This window comes from Narcine bancroftii, chromosome 8, assembly GCF_036971445.1.
Source record: "Narcine bancroftii isolate sNarBan1 chromosome 8, sNarBan1.hap1, whole genome shotgun sequence".
Lineage (NCBI taxonomy): Eukaryota > Metazoa > Chordata > Chondrichthyes > Torpediniformes > Narcinidae > Narcine > Narcine bancroftii.
The window spans coordinates 88,415,438-88,433,751 of NC_091476.1; the positions used below are offsets into that span (position 1 = coordinate 88,415,438).

The window sequence follows — 18,314 nt, forward strand, 5'->3', positions numbered from 1 at the left end:
ACCTGTAAAGTCCGTGTGCCGAAGGTCTTAATATCGGTGCCGCTCGCTGCCCGCAGGGTCGGGCCTTGAGCTCCCATGTGGGTCTTCAGGGCAGTTGGGGGTGGCATGCTCAACTCCGCTCCGGTGTCCATCAGGAAATGCCGACCATTGGTTTTGTCCACCACGTGCAGGAGGCTGTTTGTGTGGCCAGCCGTCACAGCCATCAGCGGTAGCTGGCCCGGTCGTTTCCCTGGCACGAGCAGGGTTGGCAGGATTTGCGAGCTGGTGATAGAAACACCAGGTCGCCTGGTGCTCCTCGAGCTTCTGTCTGGGTGCAGGTTGTGGTTGGCTGGGTGCAGGGCGGGCACTTTCTTTCTTTGTTCTCTTTCTTTGTCCACCACAGCACATTGTCCTGGGATGTGAGAAGTCCTCATCCGCTACCAGAAGCTGGATGTCCTCTGGCATTTGTTCGAGGAAGGCTTGCTCAAACATTAGGCAGGGCTTGTGACCCTCTGCCAATGCAAACATCTCATCCATCAACGCGATGGGGCTCTTTCCTCCATGCCATCGAGGTGCATCAGCCTGGATGGCCAACAGGAGAGCCTGAAGGTGCTGAGGAGGAGAGTTTTGAGGGTGATGTACTTGCCCTCCTCAGAAGGATCGTGGATCAGGTCATCCACTCTGGCTGCCGTTGCTTCACCAAGGACACTCACCATGTGGTAGAAGATGGTGGAGTACGAGGTGATCTGCCAGAGTCAAAACTGAGCCTCTGACTGCCCGAACCATGTGCGGGGTTGGTGGGTCCAGAAGGGAGGGAGCTTTACCAAGACGGCACTGATTGCCGAAGAGTCCATGCTTGGAGACCAGATATTGTCTGGGCACGTTGGGGTCACCAATGTAGCGGCTGCTACACACAGAAAACACCACTAGACTCAGTGGGGTTTCAAGTAGAACTGTTTATTTGAATTTTACGCGTGCCCCTTTAAGGCCAACGGGAGTTCCGCCCCACGCAGCAGTGACATCAGGGCATGAGCAGTGGTTTAAGCCATGAGGCAGTGAGTAAGCCCTGACGGTTCCATCTTCTGCAGCTGCCCCGCCAGCATGGCGGTACAAACGGGGTCGGTTTGCTTACAGAGATGTGCGCCTCCACAATATTACATTTCAGTAAAAGGAAACTTGAACCTTGATATATACATCATTGGGTAGTTTTTATGATCCAGTTTGTATGATGCATTTTAGTACCCCAAAACCAAAGTTCAGCTGGGAATTAGTGCTTCAATAAAGCATCTTGTGCTTTATTGTTAACATACAGGTCCCGTTAATTTACTTTTCCAAGCAGGGCATAACCACAATATGTTTCAGATCTTCACTGAATATAATGTACACTGAAAATCTGGAAAGTCAAGAAGCTGAATTTCGTTCTTTGTAATTAGATTACCTATTAGTTTTGCTTTTACTCAAGGTTTCTTTGAAAATGAACAACTTCCACCACCTGTTCCATTTCCAGATCTTTTCTTCTTCTTTCTGACGATGGGCATTCCGACAGAGCCACAACTAACCCTGAAGTCACTTGTTCCCACAGAGGCTCCTGAAGGATGGGAAACGAGAGAGCATTGTCAGCAACCTACACATTCCACCAAGCGAAATTGAAAATGGCCAGCGCATCATTTGTCGAGCAAAGAACGCAGCAATCCCAGAGGGGAGGGAGGCCGCCGTCACCATCGATATCCAACGTAAGTCACCTCTTCGACTCCCATTCTCCCATTCAATTTGCCTTTATCTTTTATCTCCCTTTCTCTGTACATTTCTGTGTACTGTTTGTGATCTTGGGCACTGCACCAGATGCAAAGTCTGAAACTTACTGGGGTTATTGGTTCGCAACAGTAAGCATAAAGAATGAGATTTCTCCCACAGTTGGTTAAATGCAGCACGATGTTAACATCTGACATAGTGCAGAAAATGCTTGAAGCTATCATTAATGAAGCAATACCAAGTTGTCTGGAGAGAAATTGTTCCGTCAGCCAGATGCAACACGGATTCAGGAAGGGCAGGTCATATTTGACAAATTTACTGGAGTTCTTTAGGATACAATGAGTGCAATAGATTAGGGGACCAGATGGGTCCTGAATGAAAGATTTATTCACAAGGTAAAGATGCATGGTTGGTAGAATTGTCTCAGCATGGATGGAGAATTGGTTAACCAATAGAAGGAGGAGGGTTGGGATAAATGGGTGTTTCTTTGGTTGGCGTTCGGTCGTGCCACATGGGTCAGGAGTGGGACCTCAACTTTTCACAATTTACATTAACAATTTGGAAGAGACTGTAGCAAATATGTTTGCTGATTACAGCGAAATGATTGAGAAGGCAAATTGTGCAGACATTGTGGAGGTACTGCAGAGACATAGATAGCTTAAGAGAGTGGGCAAGATGGAGTGCAATTTTAGTAAATGCAAGGTCATTCAGTTTGGAAGGGAAAAAGGGATCAGATTCATATTTAAGTGGCAAAAGATCACAGCATGCTGTTGTGCAGGCGAACTTGGGAATGCTCCTGCGTGAATCACAAAAGTTTAGTTTGGAGGTTCAACAGATAATCAAGAAGGCAAGTGGGATGTTGGCCTGCCTTCTTTGCTAGAGGGATTGAACATACGAGCAGGCAGACTGTTGTAACTGTCCAGGGTACTGGTGAGACTGCATGTGGTTCTGCTCCCCTTAATGAAGAAGGATATTCTGGCTTTGGAGGCATTGCAGAGGAGGTTGACTGGGTTTTTTAAAAAATATTTTATTTAAGTTTTAAGAAAATACAGAATATAGGACTCAATATAATGATTAATACATTGAATATAAAGTCATAGAAAAACATTCATAAGGTCTGAAAAACATATAAAGGAAAGGAGAGCCCCTCTTCTCCCAATGCCCCCTCCCCAGATTCAAAAGAAAAGAGGACAGATGAAAAGGGAAGACAGCAGTGAATAGAGGGAGATAAAAAAAAGAAAGAAAATAGAAAAGAAAAAATAGCAGGAAAAAGATTTGACATCTCAGAGCCACATCATTTTAAAAGTATTACATTTCTAATGAGTATACTAACTGACAAATATCAAAATAAATTATACAATCTGGCATTTAATTATTCTAAATAAGGTTGCCAAATTTCAACGAACAAACTATATTTATTCCTAAGACTATAAGTAATTTTCTTAAGGGGAATGTAACTTTGAGCGTCCATGCTCCAATGATCAGTGTGAAGTAGGGAATCAGATTATCGTGTTAGTGCTATACATTTGAGGAGGTTCACTGGGTTGATTCCAGAGCTGAGTGGGTTAGATTATGAGGAGAGATTGAGTTGCCCGGGACTATATAACATTATATTTTAATTTGTTTTAAATTTAGAGATACAGCACAGTAACAGGTTCTTCTAGCCCACAAGCTCATGCCACCCAAATACACACTTGTGACCAATTAACCTACTAACCCTGTGCGACTTTGGAATATGGAAGGAAACTGGAGCACCTGGGGAAAACCCACGTGGTTCACTGGAGGAACATACAAACTCCTTACAGACACCTCCGGATTTGAACCCGGGTCACTGGCACTCTAATATCGTTGTGCTAACCATCACATTAACATAGAACACTGCAGCACAGAACAGGCCCTTCAGCCCTCGATTTTGTCCCAACCTGTATATTCTTTATAAAAATAACTTAACCCTTCCCACCCTGTAACCCTCTATTTTTCTTCCTTTCATGAACCTCTTAAATGCCCCTAACATTCCAGCCTCCACCACCATCCCCGACAAGGCATTCCAGGCACCCACAACTCTTTGTGTAAAGAAACCTACCCCTAATGTCTCCCCTAAACTTCCCTCCTTTCACTTTGTACAAATATACTCTGGAGTTTGCCATTCCTGCCCTGGAAACAGGTGCTGGCCGTCCACCAGATGGGTGCTGAATGAAAGATTTATTCACAAGGTAAAGATGCATGGTTGGTAGAAATGTCTCAGCATGGATGGAGGATTGGTTAACCAATAGAAGGAGGAGGGTTGGGATAAATGGGTGTTTCTTTGGTTGGCGTTCGGTAGTGCCACATGGGTCAGGAGTGGGACCTCAACTTTTCACAATTTACATTAACAATTTGGAAGAGACTGTAGCAAATATATTTGCTGATTACACCGAAATGATTGAGAAAGCAAATTGTGCAGACATTGTGGAGGCACTGCAGAGACATAGATAACTTAAGAGAGTGGTCCCCATCTGGTCCCCTAATCTATGCCTCTCAGAATCTTGTAGACCTCTATTAAGTTTCCTCTCATCCTTCTACGCTCCAAAGAGAAAATTCACAGCTCTGCTGACCTCGCCTCATAAGACTTTTTTCCCAATCTAGGCAACATCCTGGTAAATTTCCTCTGCACCCTTTCCATAGCTTCCACATTTTTCCATTAATGAGGTGACCAGAACTGAACACAAATCTATAAGTGTGGTCTCACCAGAGATTTTGCTGCCCTACACCAACGGTGCACATTGAAATTCAGGAGACCCTAACCCTCATAAAAACAGATAAAGCTATGCAAAGTATCGAAAAGATAGAGAAGGAAAGTTGTTTCTACTACTAGATGACACTAGAACCAGGAGACATCACCTCCAGATTTGGGAGAGTAGATTCAGGATGGAGATGAGGAAGAATTGCTTCTCTCAGAGAGTAGTGAACGCGTGGAATTCTCAGTTGCCAGCATTTTTTCATACTCTGATGAAGGGCTCAAGCCCGAAATGTTGGTTATGTATCTTTACCTTTGCTACCTAAAGGACACTGTTTGACCTGCTAAGCTTCTCCAGCACTGTGCTTCTTTTTTTTTTAACTTCGATCACGATGTCTACAAAATATTGTGATTTACTTTCATCAGAACTAGGCAAAGCTTCTCTTTCCACAGCATCTGTTTTAGGTTTGGAACTGCTGTTTGCTTTTACCTTGGTTGGTACCTGTAGAGGTCCATTTGAGGACTCTACTAAGCTGCAGGCAAACCTGGATATCTGGGGTGTGGCTAACATTGTCTCCTCAAACCTTGATGCCTTTGACCTGTTTGAGGCTTGGCTACCTTCTCCAGCTTTCCATCCACACGATGAGTCATTAACCTGAGTTCATGAACAGCAGAGGCTTCCTCCCGCCATAACCGAAGATTGATATAACTTCTATGGCCTGAAGTAGTGTTAAGCACAGTGCTATTACAGTGCAAGTGACCCGGGTTCGAATCTGCCGCTCTCTGGAGGGAGTTTGTACATTCTCCCATTGACCTACATGGTTTTTCCTGGCTGCTCCAAAAATGTACAGAGTTGGTGGAATTGGTGGCGTGGGTTTCTCTGTCAAGAATTAGCTGCTGCTATGTTGTAAAAGTAAAAAATAAATTTAAAAGGTCAGGGTCAAATTTCAAGCTACCTCACACCCCATATGAAAGTGCACAATATTTCCACTATCATTTCCGATACCAGGACACTAGTCACCCCTTTCTTTCTGAGCCCAAGCCTTCCATGGGCCCAGGTTAGATTGTCCCTCGCAACTCCAGGCAAGATTTTGTCTGTTTTCAACATTAGAGATGGACCAGAGTGAACAGCTCACAAGGTAAGGAGCGGCAGCCAGCACCAGGATAAGATGGAGGACTCCAACCTGAGCAAGGGTTCAGGCGGATGCCCCCTCACCATGAGGCATCTCCCGTTTGAGCACCCTCCTCCTTAATTTTCATTATCGTGTATTTGGGAGCATTAATAATTTAGTGTTTGCTCAACTAATTTCCATAGATATTCCAGGAGTTTTGGACGTGGAATATCACATCTCAATCTCACGACAGAATGATGTATACAATGGCATCAAAAGCCATTTACCATGTTGAATGAAACCCACTTCAAATCTCTCACATGCTGAATAGAGATGAAATAAAAAGTTCCCTCCACAATCAGCCCTACTTGTCCAACACCATCCTCTTCTTTCATAGACTTGAGGAGGTACTTGCCTGCAGTTATTAACAGAATACCATTCTGGGGACCTGATACCCAACCATTGATAGAGCACCTTTGATTCTGCAATAAGGACGGAGGAGCTTTCAGTCGATTGCCCAAATTCTAGCATTCCTGCTGCAGGGCCAAAGCTCAAAAAGTCAATGGCCTATCGCTTTCCATGTATGCAGCCTGGCCTGCTGAATTGCACCAGCTCTTTTGTTGCCTTCTCCAATTCTCCAGCATCTGCAGATTCCTTGTTTAATCCTATGAGATGAGTCAGATTATCCCTTCCATCCTTGTTCAATAATCCAATAGACCATCCAGTATGCCATCAATTATTCCATTTCAGGACTAGGCTAAGACAGACCAGCTGTAATAACACAGGGCTGAACACCATCCCTTCTTCAATCCTCCCTCTGGCATTAACACCCTGGTTGATGTAAAAGGAACTTCCTTCACCTTCTCGTGCCAGCTTGATGCATTGCACTCTGCACGAATTTTACTCCCAGTCCTGAGCTCAGAACATCAACCACAATCCTGTAAGCATTCCTAACCTTTCCAAACCTTAAAAACACTCCTGTTAAATGTGAACGAACGCATTGCTCCTCATTTTTGTTTTCATTTTAGACACACAGCACGGTAACAGGCCCTTTCGGCCTGTGCCATCCAAAGGCACCAATTAACCTGCAAACCCTGTGTCTTTTTCAAGGGTGGGAGAAAACCAGAGCGCCCAGAGGAAACCCATGCAGACATGGGGAGAATGTCGAAACTCCTTGTAGGCAGCAGTGCCCTGGTCACTGGCGCTGTAATAGCATTGGGGCACCACAGTTGGCGTAGCGGTTAGCGCAATGCCTTTTACAGCACTGGTGATCGGGGCCGGGGTTCAAATCCCGCACTGTTTGTAAGAAGTTTGTACATTCTCTCTGTGTCTGCATGAGTTTTCGCTGGGGGCTCCGGTTTCCTCCCACCATTCAAAATGTTTTGATTAATTGAGTGGCACGGACTCATGCACCGAAACAGCCTGTTACCATGCTGTATGTACAATGGTAACTGTCCAGATAATTGTGAAGGAAATGTTTCTTTTCACCGTATAAAAGTTCCCACATAAGTGATTGTTGATTTACATGGTGGTGTTGCACCAACACAATGAGAAATCCCAATGGCTCCTTGAGGTCAACAGAGAGAGTGCAACAAACTAGAACACTCGGTAGGTCAGCCATATTTGTGGAGGGCAATTGGCAGACTGCAGAAAAACATTCACCAGGATCTAGGGTCTTGGCCCAAAACATGGACTACCTTTTGCCTTCCATGGAACCTGCCTGACCTACTGAATTTATCCAGCTCTTTGAGTGTTGCTACTTGAGGACATTGTATATGCAAATTACTCAGAGCACTGAGGTTCTGTTGTCACTTTGAGCCAATGGTTTTCAACCATTTTCTTTCCACTCGCAAAGTATTCCCTATGCCATTGGTATTCTGTGATCAGTAAGGGATTGTTTAAGATGGAATGTGGATGGAAAGAAAAAGGTTTTAATTATCCCTAATTCACTTGATCAGTGCACAGTTTCATAACCTCAAAGGAAATGGGTCAATGGCAATTTTTCTCAAGCAAAATATTTCAATAACAATTGGGTCTAGAACAGTGATTCTCAACCTTCCCTTCCCACTCACAGGCCACCTTAAGCAACCCTTTACTAATTACAGAGCACCGATGCCATAGGGATTACTTAAAGTGGGATGTGAGTGGAAAGAAAAAGGTTGAAGAAGTTTGCTTTAAGCTTTCTGTCCTCTCACCCAGGTTTTCACCAGTCAAACCATCCTTTTCTCTAATTACCCCCAGAACACAGATTGTACACACTGATCCTCTTGGCTGATGTTCAAGTGAGATGGAGCAGGCAGCCAACTTGAAGCCCTATTACCTTTCTCTCACCCCCCCCCCCCCCCACCAGATACTTGAACTGTTCTTTCACAACTCCCTCTGCTTGCTCTAACTGTATTTTGACACTAGCAAACCAGTCTGCCATGCTAATTACCCTGGCTTTACAAAGCTCAGTGCCAAATCAGTTTTAGTTACTGTTCCATATTGGTGCCATGCATTTTGATTGCCATTTTATGAGACAAGAGTAGTCCTTAACCAGAACTGTTCAAAACAAAGTTTTTTTTTAGAAGAGTTTGAATGATTGCAAATCAGCCACTGGTCCAATTGTAACTTTTAATTACACTAAAAATCCTTGAATTCACAGCATGCTATCGTTTTATTTTATTTTAAACTTAATTCCATTTTATTTTGCCATCTTCGAGTGTACACAAGCAATTGTCAGAGTCGATTTTGTCTTTACTCCAACTTTTCTTTGAACGTACTCAGAATGCCTGAATAATCAAATGGAAAAGCAGGCCTCACAACCTGCATCAGGTCTAATATTTTGGGGAAAAGCAGCATTTAGGGGTGAAGTATTTTTGAGATTTCCCCCCAAATTGTGCCAACTCGTTCCCAAAATACCAGCACAGAATGTCCATCTGATATTAGGTGGGAATTGGAGATTTGGGGTAATTTACAACAATTGGGATTTGTTGCTGGCCATGGTCTCCGCTCACTGGTCGCTGGGAACCTTCTGGCAACTCTGAGCTTTTCAAATTCTCATGCCATTTTTCGGATTGCTCCCTATCAGCGTCTCTCTGCAAGATGTTGTGATGAAGTTTCACCCCATAACCCTGTGGTCTTTTTAAAAACATGACCAGCTCCTCCATCTCAGCATCTGGAAGACTTTGTAAATCATCATCCGTTCAAGCTGACAGCAAAGATTCTTTGTGAAGCTGCATTTCATCCTGTGACACATTCTGGAACTCTCCACGTAACAGCAGGGAGCTGTTAGTGACATAATCAATCCTTGAAGTAGTAGAGCCCTCAGAAAGCAATGATTGTTAAGAAGTCCACCACATCAGCTTCCAGGATGAGGCCTTCCATTCCAGGGCAACTGAGTTGCCCTCCTTTTTCAGAAAATGTGACTTCCCCTCTACTGCCATTAACTCAGTCCTCACCCTCATCTCTATTCACTCACCCCCCCACCCCGATACAACAAAGGCAGGGTTCCACTTGTGCTCACTTGCCACCACTAGTCTCCGCATCAAATATATCTTTTTCTGCAATTTCCACTACTTCCATGATCCCACCACCAGATATATCTTCCCCTCCTCTCTCCACTTTCCGTAGGGATTGCTCCCTCTATGACTCTCTCATCCACTAATCACTTCTCACTCATGGCCCCCTGTGATTGCAAGAAGTGCATCAACACCTCCTCCCTCACCTCAATTCAGAGCCCCAAACAGTCCTTCCAAGTGAAGCGACACTCACTTCTGAATCTGCAGGGATCATCTACTGCATCTGGTGCTCTCGATGTGGCCTCCTCTGCATCAGCGAGACTGGATGCAGGCAAAGGAGATCGCTTTGTTGAGCACCTTGGCTCTATCCGCTGCAAAAAAACAAGGATCTCCTAGTGGCCAACCAATCTGGGTCCATGCCCCATTGCCACACTGACCTGTCTCCACCACCAATAAATGTAACAATTAATGTTATATTGGACACACACATTACACTCTTTAACAATAAAAGACAAGGAATAAACGATTATCCCCAATAACTGCCCAGCTTATGTGATGCATCTTGTAATAAAACCCTTGAAGAACCATTACCACTAGTTACCAGGACTCAGCCCATAGAAATCTGGTCTCCATACTAAAATCGGTGGTATTATGGACAGTGAATAAGATGGGACCTACAATAGAACCTGGATCAATGGGGAACGTGGGACAAGGAATGGGAAATAGCATTTTACCTGCCAAGTGCAAGATGTTGCATTTTGGGAAACTAAATCAGGACAAACCTTACACAGTAAACAGCAGTGCCCTAGAGCAAAGAAACCTTAGGGTACAAGTACATTGTTCCCTGAAAATTACAACTCAGGGGAGGTGAAGAAGACATTTGATATGCTTGGCTTCATAAGTCAGGACATTGTGCAGAGGACATCATGTGACAGCTGTATACGGTGCTAATGAGACCCCACTTTGAGTATTATGTGCAGTTCTATTTTGCACAGTGATAAGAAAGATGACATTTAGCTAGAAAAAGTTCACAAAATGATGTTACTGGGACTGGATACCTTGAGTTATAAAGGGAGACTGGGTAGGCTGGTATTTTTTTTTCCCTGGAGCAGAGAAGGCTGAGTGGTGACCTTATGGAGAGTTATAAAAATGATGAGGATGTGGAGAAGGTGAATGATTATAGTCTTCTTTCCAGGGTAAGGAAGTCCAAAATGAGAGGACATGTTTAAGATGAAGAGGGGAACATTTAAAATGGTCCATAGGGGAAACCTTTTCACTCAGAGAGTTGTGCACACATGGAATGATCATTCAGAGAAACCTATACAGGTGGGTACAAGCACAAATGTTAAAAAAACCTTTAGATAGGTTCACGTTTAGGAAAGAGCAATAGTGCTCAACCTTTTTTCTTTCCACTCACCTACCACCTTGAGTAATCTCTTACTAACCACAGATCACCTATGCCATAGATGCTCTGTGATTAGTAAGGGATTACTTAAGGTGGTAGGTGAGTGGAAATAAAAAGGTTGAGAACCACTTGTTCAGAGAGATATGGGCCAAATGCCAAAAAATACATCTGGGTCATATCCCTCTAAACTTTTCCAGAAGGTCAATGTGATTGGCATTGATAAGTTGAGCCAAAAGGCTTTTTCTATACTGTGCAACTCAATAACTCTATGAAGATGACCATCAATGAGCTAGCACATCTATCCCATACTTCGAAATTAGTCCCAAGTCTCTGGATAGAGTTTGCCCAAGATTTGGGACAGGTCCAGGGCTGACTTTGGCCCAGGTCTCTCCCTGGTTCATTAAAGGAATGGGGATCATTAAACCTCACATTTCTGCCCATCGTCTCTGATGCCCTTGCTCATTCCAGGTTACCAGATATGTGCTCTCGCATTGCAGAAGATGCTATTCACTCCCAGATGTGAGGAAGGAATCTGTTTAATCTTTTCTTTGCAGCCCAGTCCATTTCTCACCTGGAGGCATGGCCTGATAACAGGTTGAGTGGTTCCATCCAAGCACCATAGAAATCATCACGAGATACAGTACAGAAACAAACCCTCTGGCCCGGCAGATCCACAATAATCAATTAAATCCCTTCATGTACCACAGTCATGAGTGTGTAGCATGTAGAACAGTGGACTAAGCACACATCCTTGAGGTGCACCTGTGTTGATCGTCAGTGAGGAGAGGTGTGGTTTCTGATTCGTACCGACTATGAGGACGTCAAGGATCCAGTTCCAAAGGGAGATGCAGAGATTCAGGTTTGAAGCTCGCTGACCAGTACTGAGGGGATGATGGTGTTGAAAGCTGAGCTGTAGTTGATGAAAAGTAGCCTGATGTGCTGTTATCTATGTGATCCAGAGCTGAATGGAGAGCCAGTGATTTTGCATCTGCTGTGGAGCGCTTGTGACAGATAATTGCAGTGGATCAAGATCTTTACTTTGGTATGAGATCATTCTGGCCATGACAAAACTCTCAAAGTATTTAATCAGAGTAGATGTGAGAGCTACTGGACAATAATCATTGAGTCATATCACTCTACTCTTCTTGGGCTCCAGTATGCTAGATGCCATTTTGAAGTAAATGGGAACCTTCGACTACAGTAATGAGTGATTGAAAATATCCATGAACGCTCCAGTTAATTGGTTGGCACAGATTTTCAGTGCCCTGCCAGGTACTGGAGGAGTAGGCAGCTTCGAGGAAACTCGAAGGCTGCAGAAGGACTTAGACAGATTGGGATAATGGGCTGCGAAGTGGAAAATGAAATATATTGTTGGAAAGTGTACAGTCATGTACTTTGGTTGAAAAAATAAATGAGAAAACTATTTTTTTTTCAAATGGGAGAAAACTGAAAATACCCAGATGTAAAGACACCTGGGAGTCTTCGTGCAGGATAGCTTGAAGGTAAACTTGTAGGATGAGTGAAGAAGGCAAAGGTAATGCTGGCATTCATTACGAGAGGAATAGAATATAAGAGCAGGAATGTGATGTTTGGGTTTCATAAGGCACTGGAGAGACCTCATTTGGAGTATTGTGAACGGTTTTAGGCTCCTCAATGAATAAAGGCTGTGCAGGCACTGGAGAGGGTTCACCAGGATGATTCCAGGAATGGAAGGGTTATCATTATCAGAAGCATTTGACAGCTCTGGGACTCTATTTGTTGGAATTTAGGAGAACGAGGGGGGGGGATTCCATTGAAACATTTTGAACGTTGAAAGGCATGGACAGAGAAGATGTAGAAATGATTCTTCCCATGCTGAGAGAATCTAGGACAAGAAGGCACAACTTCAGGATTGAAGAATGTCTGCTGAGCACAGAGATGTGTTGGAGTTCCTTCAGCCAGGTAATGGTAAATCTATGGATCTTAGTGCTGCAGGTGGTTGTGAGGGCCTGGTCATTGGGTGTATTTTACGTCAGAGATTGGTAGGTTCTTGAATAGCCAGGGTGTCAAAGGTTATGGGGAGGAGGCCGAGTGGAAAAATGGATCCATTCTACTCAGTCTTGATGGGTTGAATAGCCTCTTTCTATTCGTATGCTTTATGGCCTTAGAGATCTGGGATCTTCCTCAATAACCTGCTCCAATGACTCAGAGATTAGAACCTTTTTTTAATTTAAATTTAGACATACGGCATGGTATCAGGCCATTCTAGCCCATGCTGCCCAGATATACCAATTAACCTGTAATCCCCCTTTTGATGGATGGAGGGAAACTGGAGCATCCGGAGAAAACCCACACAGACATAGGGAGAACATACAAACTCCTTGCACGGTGGACTCAAACCCAGGTCACTAACTGTAGAAACGTTGCGGTATCTGCTATGCTGGCCCTGGTACTCACACATCTGTCTCACAATGATGGTTAGCATGGCCTTGTCGGGATGAAGGGCCTGTTTCCATGCTCTATGGCTCTATGACTCCATGCTTTTATAATTCATCACATTTCTGCCTGAACTCAGAATTAGTGGTACCTTATACTCATAATGTATGTTACCCATGTCGATGTCCCACCCAACAGCACCAAATCTTTACCTTCCATGTCTGTGTCATCTACCATCTCTTTGGTCCTCAATGGGGGTGTTTTACAATGTCTATTCACATGTACAATGTGCTTTGGAGAGATTTATTCAGTCCAAAGATCTCAGGATTTCATTATCTCGGTTTATACAAAACACATCTCTGGGACCATTGGAGTTCTCCCAGTGTGTGCTACTGGAGGGTCTTCTCTGCTCTGTCAATACTGCAAGGTTAGCATGATTAGCGGAGTAGTTAGCGTGATGCTATTACTGCACCAGCGACCTGGGTTCGAATCCACCGATGTCTGTAAGGAGGTTTTCTCTGGCCCTTCTGGTTTCCTCCCACTCTTCAAAAATATACAGTGTTAACATATAACATTACAATTTACAGCACGGAAACAGGCCATTAGGCCCTTCTAGTCCGCACCGAACCAAACACCCCTCTCTAGTCCCACCTCCCTGCACAATGCCCATAACCCTCCATCTTCTTCTCATCCATATACCTGTCCAACCTTTTCTTAAATAATACAATTGACTCCGCCGCCACTATTTCTCCCGGAAGCTCATTCCACACGGCTACCACTCTCTGAGTAAAGAAGTTCCTCCTCATGTTACCTCTAAACCTCTGCCCCTTAATTCTTAACTCATGTCCTCTTGTTTTAATCTTTCCTCCTCTTAACGGAAATAGTCTATCCACATCCACTCTGTCTATCCCTTTCATAATCTTAAATACTTCTATCAAATCCCCTCTCAACCTTCTACGCTCCAAAGAATAAAGACCTAATCTGTCCAATCTCTCCCTATACTCTAGATGCTTAAACCCAGGTAACATTCTGGTAAACCTTCTCTGCACTCTCTCCACTCTGTTTATATCCTTCCTATAATTAGGCGACTAGAACTGCACACAGAACTCCAAATTAGGCCGCACCAACGTCTTATACAATCTCAACATCACCTCCCAACTCCTATATTCCATGCAATGATTGATAAAGGCCAGCATACTAAAAGCCTTCTTCACCACCCTATTCACGTGAGTTTCTACCTTCAGGGAACGATGTACCGTTACTCCTAAATCTTTCTCCTCTTCTGTATTCATCAATGCTCTCCCATTTACCACGTATGTCCTGTTCTGATTCTTCTTACCAAAATGAAGCACCTCACACTTATGAGCATTAAATTCCATCTGCCATTTTTCAGCCCACTTTTCTAAGCAGCCCAAATCCCTCTGCAATCCTTGAAAACCTTCTTCATTATCCACTATTCCACCTATCTTAGTATCGTCTGCATATTTACTAATCCAATTTACCACCCCATCATCTAGATCATTAATGTATATAACGAACAACAATGAGCCCAATACAGATCCTTGAGGCACACCACTGGTCACCGGCCTCCAACCTGACAGACAATTATCCACTACCACTCTCTGGCCTCTCCCTTTCAGCCAATGTTCAACCCATTTGACTATCTTAAAATTTATACCTAAAGACTGCACCTTCCTAACTAACCTTCCATGTGGTACCTTATCGAAGGCCTTACTGAAGTCCATATAGACAACATCCACTGCGCTACCCTCATCCACATTCCTAGTCACCTCTTCAAAAAATTCAATCAGATTGGTCAAACATGACCTTCCTCCCACAAATCCATGTTGAGTGCTCCTGATCAGACCCTGTCTATCCAGATGTTTATAAGTACTATCTCTAAGAATTTTCTCCATTAATTTACCTACCACAGATGTCAAACTTGCAGGCCGATAGTTGCCAGCCTTCCTCCTTGAACCCTTTTTAAATAACGGAACCACATGCGCAATGTGCCAATCCTCCGGCACTATCCCCATATCTAATGACATTTGGAAAATTACCGCCAGAGCCTCTGCTATTTCCTCCTTCACTTCTCTTAATGTCCTGGGGAAGATCCCGTCTGGTCCCGGAGACTTATCCACCTTTATATTCTTCAAAAGCCTTAAAACTACACCTTTTGTAATCTCTATATTCCCCATATTTACCCAATTTGCTTTTTTTATCTCACATCTCCAAATATCCTTCTCCTTAGTGAATACCGAAGAAAAGAAACTGTTCAATATCTCCCCCATTTCTCTAAGCTCCACACACAGTTTTCCGCTCTGATTCTCTAAGGGACCAATTTTGTCTCTAGCTTTCCTTTTACCATTAACATATTTGTAGAACTCTTTTGGATTAGTTTTCACCCTGCTTGTCATAGTTTCCTCATACCTTCTTTTAGCTTTCCTAATTCCTCTCTTAAGATTCCTCTTACATTCAATGTATCTTTCAAACATCCCCTTAACTCCATGCTTCTTATATCTAATGTATGCCTCCCTTTTTCTTCGAACCAAGTTTCCAATATTCCTTGAAAACCACGGCTCTCTCAAACCTTTGGTAGGTTGATTTTGGCAGCACAGACTAATGGGCCGAAAGGTACTGTTACAGTGCTATATATTTAGATTTTTAAAAAATTAACAACCAGTAATATCACCCAGCTCTTTTTCACAGTGTAACAAGAACTCCACCATGACCATCTCCTTGACTTCTAAGAGTCCAACCAACACCATTCACAGCTTTCCTGGGGATCTAGCAGCATGGCTCAAACACCTTACTCAGATGGAGTTGGATTCTCCCCCAGTTAGTTGACAAATCCAAGACAGACGTGCTCCTGTCAGAATTGCTATCTTCTTGGGTGTGTTGACATCTGGTGGATCGGGCAAACTCCGAGCTTGCTGTCTGATCTCATCTGCGACGTGTTAAGTTGTCCACTAAGACCAATGACCTTTCATGAGCTCATGCTCAAGAATATCTAACTTCAGAACCTTCTTGCCTCCTGGATTGGAAACAAAATTATTGCGGGATTAAAGGAGTTACTTTATCTGGCCTTTCATTTTCACGCCTGCTCTGGGCAAGAGTGATTCCCATCTGTTCACCCTTTCCTCAGAGACATAATCTTTCTCATTAAAGACCAGATCCCAATCCCTTTCAAAACCCAGGATTGAATCTGCCTCCACTGCCCCATTAGACAATGCATTCTGAATGTTAACCACCCACTGTGTAAAAAAAAAGCTTATGCACGTGTCATCAATGAAATCTCCCATTAGCTTTCTCACTTGCTCGAGGTTCCTGAATTTGACAGGTGAACTTCCCCAAGCTCTGGCACTCAGTAAGTTTCAAAAACTATCCACTCCAGTGCTTCCGAAAGCCCTGAGCATTCCTTTCAACACTTGTAACAAGCTCTGTGTTTGTTACTCATGAGTGAGGTCAGATATACCCTGTCAAAAGCACAAACACAGAATCAAATCTTCTGCTCAGGCGTCTTGAAATGCTCAAAATCTATTCCACCGGTGAGCTCAGTCTCCTAATAGAAACACACAATGCCTTCTCATTATTCTGTTTTCCAGTGACTGCCTTCCACAGCGCAGTTTGTTGTTAAACACTGATTGCTTTTATTATCCTTTCTTGACCAGGTGGGCTGCAGCATCATTTATAATTCCTCAATTACTCTCTTGAGCATAGGTTATTGAATGATCTATCATCTCAACACCACTGATTTTTTACTTTACATCATAAATAATATTTATTTTACTTTCTGAATCTTCACCCACTCTCCACACTCTGTCCCAGTCGCTTTCTGAATCTTCACCCACTCTCTGCTCTCTATCCCAGTCACTTTCTGAATCTTCACCCACTCTCTGTTCTCTGTCCCAGTCTCTTTCTGAATCTTCACCCACTCTCTGCTCTCTATCCCAGTCACTTTCTGAATCTTCACCCACTCTCTGTTCTCTGTCCCAGTCTCTTTCTGAATCTTCACCCACTCTCTGCTCTCTATCCCAGTTGCTTTCTGAATCTTCACCCACTCTCTGCTCTCTATCCCAGTCACTTTCTGAATCTTCACCCACTCTCTGCTCTCTATCCCAGTCTCTTTCTGAATCTTCACCCACTCTCTGCTCTCTATCCCAGTCACTTTCTGAATCTTCACCCACTCTCTGCTCTCTATCCCAGTCACTTTTGAAGTCCTGCTCATCTCTTGCAAAATATGGCAGCACACTCGCCCTCACAGGGCATGTGTGCAGGGTATGTGCGAAGGTTGTGTGTGCACAAGGTGTGCATATGCAGCAAGTGTGCATAGCTCATTGGCAATGAGTGTGTGCAGGCAGTGTGCCGAGAGAGTGTGGAATCAGTGTGCAGTTATTATGTGCAGTAAGTATGTGCAGGTATTGAATTCAATGTGTGTGCAGGGTGCTTGTAGAGTGAGTGTTCAACATGTGCGTACAGATAGTCTGCACTGAGAGGGTGCAGGTAATGAGGTTCGAATCCACGCACCCTGCATTCAGTATGTACTGAGAGAGTGTTGTGGGTGGGGTGTGTGAGGGAGAGAGAGAGAGAGAGAGAGAGAGAGAGAGAGAGAGAGAGAGTGTGTGTGTGTGTGTGTGTGTGTGTGTGTGTGTGTGTGTGTGTGTGTGTGTGTGTGTGTGTGTTGAGAGTACAGGTACACCCCGACTTGCGACTTATATACCAGACAGCAGCAATAGAAATTAGCCCAGTTTTATATTTAAAATAATATTTTAATTGTTAATTAACAGTAATATAACACTATTAGCGACACTTATTTAAACTTATCTACACTTAACCCCCAACTATGCGCAAATATACGTGTGTGTGTGTGGAGTGCCTTTGCCACTAATTCTGGAAAGGGAGTTCAAAGTTCAGTCTCAGAAAATCCAACGTCAACAAGAAGGTTTTAAATTGATGCCACACACAGGCTTTAGAAGGATGCAAGGAAATTCATGAAGTAGGTAGGAAAGACCAGGGTGACAGACTCTTTAATAACTCACAAAATACTTGTTGAGTTGCTTCCAGAGAAATGTCCTTTCAGATGAGTAACAACCAAAACCCCCCTTTTTCCGTGGTGAAGGGGACAGGAAGTGAGCGATTTTCACCAAGTTTCCACAAACCCTTTCCATGGGTCAGCCGTTCACAGTGACCTTCAATTAATGGTCACGGTGGTATTCTCATTCCCCTATAACATGGAGAAATCAGACCGATTATCTGTCATCATATGAGGCCACATACAGCACAGTATCCCTTCAAAGGATGCTTCTCCAAATGCTGTCTTCTTAAAATGGCCCCTAAGCAAAGTGTGCATTGTGTCTTGAATCTGTTGGTCACGTGGTATCTGCATCTGGGTTTTCCAGGGCCACTTCCTCTCCCTTCAGGTGTATCCAACATAG

General features: G+C 43.7%; 1 protein-coding gene across 1 annotated transcript in view; it reads left to right on the forward strand.

Moving 5' to 3' along the window:
- Positions 1–18,314, forward strand: part of kirrel3a (kirre like nephrin family adhesion molecule 3a) — a 218,538-nt gene that overhangs the window by 100,138 nt on the left and 100,086 nt on the right. Inside the window, exon 4 of the mRNA XM_069896281.1 lies at positions 1,562–1,712. Coding sequence (XP_069752382.1) covers positions 1,562–1,712 — 151 coding nt within the window. The remainder of the gene's footprint in view (positions 1–1,561; positions 1,713–18,314) is intronic.